The sequence below is a fragment of the Lotus japonicus genome, chromosome 6 (assembly GCF_012489685.1).
Source record: "Lotus japonicus ecotype B-129 chromosome 6, LjGifu_v1.2".
NCBI classification, from domain to species: Eukaryota; Viridiplantae; Streptophyta; class Magnoliopsida; order Fabales; family Fabaceae; genus Lotus; species Lotus japonicus.
The window spans coordinates 32,574,635-32,580,491 of record NC_080046.1 but is presented as its reverse complement, the minus strand read 5'-3'; the positions used below and the strand labels follow the sequence as shown (position 1 = coordinate 32,580,491).

Genomic DNA, 5,857 nt, shown 5'->3' with positions numbered 1-5,857 from the left:
CTCTAACAAAACTTACATCCATTTTCCAAGTTAGCAGATTTGATGGAAGCAGGAAATGGGGTGTTCGATAGGATAGTAGCGAAGGAAAAACTAAAAAATCATAGCAAGGGTTCAAGCCCACCTACTAGGGTTTTTACTTTTACCCAAAACTCAAAGAAGAACAAAGGAATGGTGCAGCGAAGTGGTGATCTTCCTTGGTGCTTGACGGACGGCAGTGGAGGGCTGGAGGCGAGGCTTGGCAGCAAGCAGGAAGAGAGGAGGTGATAGTAGAGTAAACAATGAAGGAGAAGGAAGCAAAATGATAGCGGTGGTCCACGAGCACATTCAAACCGCATTGGTGCACAAAGAGAAACTACTCTTATGAGATGATAAACTGATGGTTTCAATAACTGCTCGAGTGCGCAGCCATGGCACCCGAGCTTCACGATGGCTCTATGGAAGAGCTAGAGCTTAAATAGTGACAGAGTAACCAATAAAAGAAGAAACCAAGAGTGGAAAGGATGTATGTGATGCCCCTCTTAACAGCCTTGCACGGCTGCCGGCGACACTGTAACTTCCAGTGCTTTTTTATTTTTTCAAGTTCCTTTCTTATTGAGATTTATAGTTCGATTATTTTGCCATGAAACATCAAGCCTAACTAAAATCGGCAGACGGGTTGCAAAAAATTCTAAAGCTTTCAGATCAATGAATTCTTTCATACCTCATTTCAATTCAATTTCAAATGGGTCCAATCAATAGGTTCTTGAAAAAAATTGATATAAGCAATAGGTTCTTGACCTGGTATTCTGCCCAACTTATTACTATTAATCTGCTATAAGGAAGGAAGAGGAGCAAATTGATGTTCATAAGTAAAAATGAACCAAGAAGCTCAATTTTCGGTAACCAGTAATTAATCATATCCATTATTTAAAATAATAATATATCCAATGGTATATGAAGATGGTGTTTGTGTGCACATACATACATACTCACTACAACATTGCTCTAGACACTAGAATTGGTCCATTAAACCTATACAAATTTATACATGTAAGCAAGCACCAAGAAAATCAGTGCCAGAGATATACAACTATGCTTCCGAAACCACAGGTTGGAAAATTGGCATGGTTCCAGCTCATTTTTTCAGATCATTTTCACAACCCAAAGCTTATATTTTCTTATATACAAATAAACAAGACATGGTCCGATGAGACTTGCATCAGAGAGGGACTTACAGAGCTTGATATAAGCATCTAAATTTCCATGGTGCTGAATCCTTTTCCTTAATCCTTGCAGTACGGCTGTCCTATCCAAATACTCAGGATACAACCCCATTCCAACCATTTTCATGACAGTCTCTGCTGCCTCATTGAAATGACCACCTTTAATATAGCCTCTTAACAACCAGGACAGACTTTTCTTCTTCTGCGGGGAGCTCGCAACCTCTACCCGGGTCAGCAACCTTGCCGTGGCAGCCGCCTCCTTCTGCGAAGCGCAAATGGCGAGGACAATGTCGTAGAGATCTGCATCAGCCTCCTTGCCTACAAGCTTCATCTCCCACAACTGCCTCTCAGCCTCGATTCCGTGACCAGCACAAATGTACATCGCAAGGAGCCTCTCATGAATTACTCCATGGAGTGATGGGCTGCCATCTTGAATCACCCATTTGGACAAGCGCACTCCGTCAGCTAGAAGTTCGGATTGATACTTCTCTGCAAGCTCAACATCTTCAAGATCTAATGCAGCTACCGATCCAGCCTTCACGAAAGTTTTCAACTTGCGCAGTGCTTTGGCAAATTCATTCAGCTCCTTAACCACAGCAGTCATTGCAACAAGGTAGCTGTAGACCTCTGGCTTCAAGCCAGCTTCTCTAAAACGAATTACCAATCTAACAGCACTTTTGTACTCGCCGTCAGCCTGGGAAAAAATAAAATTTACACAGAAACTCATCATTCAAATAGACACATGAAAGGAAAGTTTTTAAATGAAACTGCAACATGTATCGGGAAGAGTGATATACAAGGGTCCTACACATTAGGTACATATTTGTATTTCAGTTGGATGTGTGTCCAAGATACATTCAACTTCATAAAATGGAGCATTTGAACTTGTGCACCATCTTTCAAAATCTACCCAAACACGCTCTCGGCTATCTTAATGTTATTCCACAATTTGCGCTCAGCAAAATCTAAAGAAGTTCCATTCCCGGGCCAAGAAAGAATAAATTGACCTCGCACACGAAATATCGCAGGTCAAAGATGCTATTGCTAACACCAAAGTCAGCTACAAGTTAGACCGTACTCTAGCAGCAAATACGACTTACAAGTTTGAGTTTTCAAAATCAAGGTAGTATATTCGACCTAATCAAGATTAACCAAAAAACAACCAAAACAAGCATTTCCAGTATCCAAGAAGCACTGAAGTTAATAATTCAAAAGCTCCAATTCTGTGCTTGGATGGAGAATGGGGATAATGAGGGGCAGGGAAGGAAAAAATGCTGCCCAAGCCCTTGTTTAAAAGATTTCTAATAATGGAAGACAGGGAGGGAGAGGGTGGGGAGGCATTCAGCTCCTTGAGAGTACACAAGATAGACTAACCATAATAATAATGACAACTCACCAGCAACTATGTCATCAAATTTGACTCAACGTGAAGCAATATTAGACAACGAATACAAATCAGTCGAAGTAAAAAAGAACACAGCTCCCATGAAAGGCACCAGCCATTGAAGAAGAAAGTAAACTGATTTTAAAAGTAACACTAAGAATTTCCAGGTTATTTGAGAGAACTTGGCCTCTCCCAATTCCCAATTCCCAATTACAGTGATCCCCAAAGATGACAATCCCCCTTAGCTCTCTCTTATTTATAATATTCCTTTCACTCCCCTACTATAACTAACTCTCTCAACTAACTAAACTAATAAATCTTTTTTAAGATAAGCAACTAAACTACTAACTAACCAGAACTCACATCAAAGAGTGACAAGGGAGTTTGCAACTGTTCTGGAAAAGAGATATGGTTGACTTCCAAGCTATTGCTGAAACTATGGGATTGACTACAACTGTGATCAATGAAGAAGAGCAGTGAGATCCTAGCCTAGTACTTGATAGGAACTAGCATCTTGACTGCTGAAAATAGGGAAATCCTCCCTTGATTACTGATACAAAGTAGCACATTTTCAAGGATCTGCTAAGCCTCGTAATGCCCAAAGGCCCTACTCTTTCTCAAATGACTAGACACCCCTTCCCTCTCAGCCCCTCTTCCTATTTATAGGCAACATGCCTTACTAACCCAATAACTAACTAACTACTATTATTCTATTAACTTACGAGTTAACTAACTAATTCTTCCAGTAGATAAGTACCATCCACTGAACAAAGAAAACTAATTTTATTGGAATAACACTATGAATTTCCAGGTTATTCAAGGGAACCGGGCCTCTCCCAATTTCCAATCATAATGATCCCCAAAGATGATAATCCCGCTTAGCTCTCTCCTGTTTATAATATTCTCTCCCCAACATTATAGCTGGCTCTCTCCACTAACTAAACTACTAACACCCTGACTAACTCAACTAACTAACTAACTAGGAGTACCTATCATCCTAGCAACAAAACATCTAAGTCAAGGGGACAAAATGATGACCAACTCATTAAACAGACTCATTCCACCAAGATGTTATTCAATACCAGATTCAAAGTTTAAAAAAAGAGCTAATTCAACAACCAAGTAAAAAAAAATAAAAATAAAGAACTTGACATCAAATAGCAAATGCTTACCATCATCTTCCAAGCAAGATACCCAGTTGGCCCTCCTTTATGCCCTTCTGGATCATCATCAGCACGAGAAATCCCGCGCCTCAAAACCTCTTCCACGAAAGAGGCCGCACCTTCCTTCTCCCCCATCTCCCAATACAAGGAAATCACCTTATCAACCATGCTAAAACCAGGCCTCAAGCCCACACAATCCATGTCCACAAGCAAGTCAACAACATCACCAACACCATGCTGCTCCTGAATCAACTTCTTCACCCACCCACACATGATAGCAACCATAAGCTCCATAGTCTCCTTGTCCACCCTGTTCTCCTTCCTGAGCCAATCAAACACCTCCAAAGCACACCACGAGTCCCTCCCATCCTGCGAGAAATAAACCAACACGAGCTGCAGCTCCCTCGCAGAGAGACGTTCATTCATCTCTTCAAGAATATCAGAAGGTTCCCTTGTCATCCTCTCAAGCTCCTCAATTGCCTCAAAGAACCCATCACCCATTTCCTCTTCTTCTTCTTCTTCCTCATCATCACTGGTCACAAACTGGTCCAGTTCCACCGATTTCATCCTCCTACAACCTCTGATTAAACTGGGTTTTGCCGCAAAAAAGGTAGGATATTGAAACTTACAAACCTTAGCTGAAACCCCATCACAGAGTTTCAGTGAAAATCGACACTTTGATGCAGGAAACGCCAAAGGGTACCCTTGTTTTGGTGAAGACAGTGAAGAAAACACAAAACCAAATTTGAATACTGGAGTAAACCCATGTGCATATGCCATTTCTATACTTCAATCAAATCAATTCAGGGGCACAAGGAAGTGTCCATCCACTCCTAGAACAGAGAAAGATGGGGGAAAATTGAATCTTTGTTTTCGGGTATAGTGAATTTCAAGTCAAAATTAAACCCCAGAAACTCCAAAAACAGAAGGGAAAAAGAAGACAAATTATCTCAGCATCCAAACGAGATGCTGCTAAAATTTAATCCATCCAACTAAGAGGAAAGAAAGTGACTTCAATGAGAGAAAGAAAATAGATGGAAAATTATCATTACCATAAAAATTCAATAAAATGATCGGGTTGGAAAAGACAGAGACAGCAAAACTTGCAATTTGCAGCGGTTAGAGGACTCTATTTCTTTAAGGTGCGAATACGTGTATCAACCGCCACTGCAGAGTTCACACCGTAACACCGCTTAATCCAAGATAAAATGCGAAGCAACCATTGGACGCTGATTGTGGATTTGTTCTTTAATTTATATAGATATAGATTCTAAATAGTTGGGGTGAGACTAATTTTTCATCTAACATTCAACATTAGTAGGAGATTCATGTTGGGGTGTCAAGTGTGAGTAAAGAAGTCTCACATTAAAAGACTAGGAAAGTAATTAACACTTTATAAGTGAATGACTCATACACCTATTACCTTAAGGTTTTGGGTGAAAGATGTGGTTTCATCCTTTTGCGGCCGATTAGTGGTATCAGAGCCGATGGTTAGTGCGATCATGGTGGCGGCTCCTTGTGTCGAAAGTATTCCTAGCAATGATGGCTAGGCGGCGTGTCTCGTTGATGGAGATCCAACGGCGTGTCTCGTTTGGAGGTTTCCGCTTGAGATGGACTCATACTTGAGGGGGAGATTGTTGGGATGTCAAGTGTGAGTAAGAAGTCTCACATTGGAAGATTAGATGAGTATTGAGCACCTTATAAGTGAGAGGACCCATACACCCATTGCATTAAGGTTTTGGGTGAAAGATGTGGTGTCTAATCCACTTGTGGTTTGCTCATGTTAGTCCAATGTGATGATCCCCGGTTTATCCTTTTGCGGCCCAACAGTGGTATCTGTAAGACCTGGATTTACAGAACAAGTTAATTTCCGACTCACGCGTAGAATCAGGGTAAGCGTGACAGGAGTTTGATGTTTGAGGAAGATTAATGAAGAAGAAAGTTCAGGAATTGCTTGAGGAATGTTGCGTAGTCGCTGTAGGAATTAGTGCGAGTCGTCTGCACACCTGCCTTAGGGCGAGCGTGTCCAGAATAGGCTAATTTCGCTTCTAGAGCAACGTATTAAGTGAGATTTCGAATCCTTGGAAAATTTAAAGATTCTCTTTATT

The 5,857-nt window shown here is 41.0% G+C and overlaps 1 protein-coding gene across 1 annotated transcript; it reads right to left on the bottom strand.

The window, feature by feature from the left end:
* Positions 1–872: 872 nt before the first annotated feature.
* LOC130723213 (pentatricopeptide repeat-containing protein At2g30100, chloroplastic) lies at positions 873–4,959 on the bottom strand. Its single transcript, XM_057574181.1, has 3 exons — positions 4,802–4,959; positions 3,759–4,582; positions 873–1,896 (listed from the first exon to the last, which is right to left on the bottom strand). The coding sequence occupies exons 2-3, from the start codon at positions 4,527–4,529 to the stop codon at positions 1,123–1,125; spliced, it is 1,545 nt and encodes a 514-aa protein (XP_057430164.1). The 5' UTR covers positions 4,530–4,582; positions 4,802–4,959; the 3' UTR covers positions 873–1,122.
* Positions 4,960–5,857: the final 898 nt, after the last annotated feature.

Coding starts and splice junctions, on each gene's coding strand:
- LOC130723213 (XM_057574181.1), bottom strand. CDS start 4,529: ATGGCATATGCACATGGGTTTACTCCAGTATTCAAATTTGGTTTTGTG. Junction 1,897..3,758: donor ATCTTGCTTGGAAGATGATG/GTAAGCATTTGC, acceptor ATTTTTTCCCAG/GCTGACGGCGAGTACAAAAG.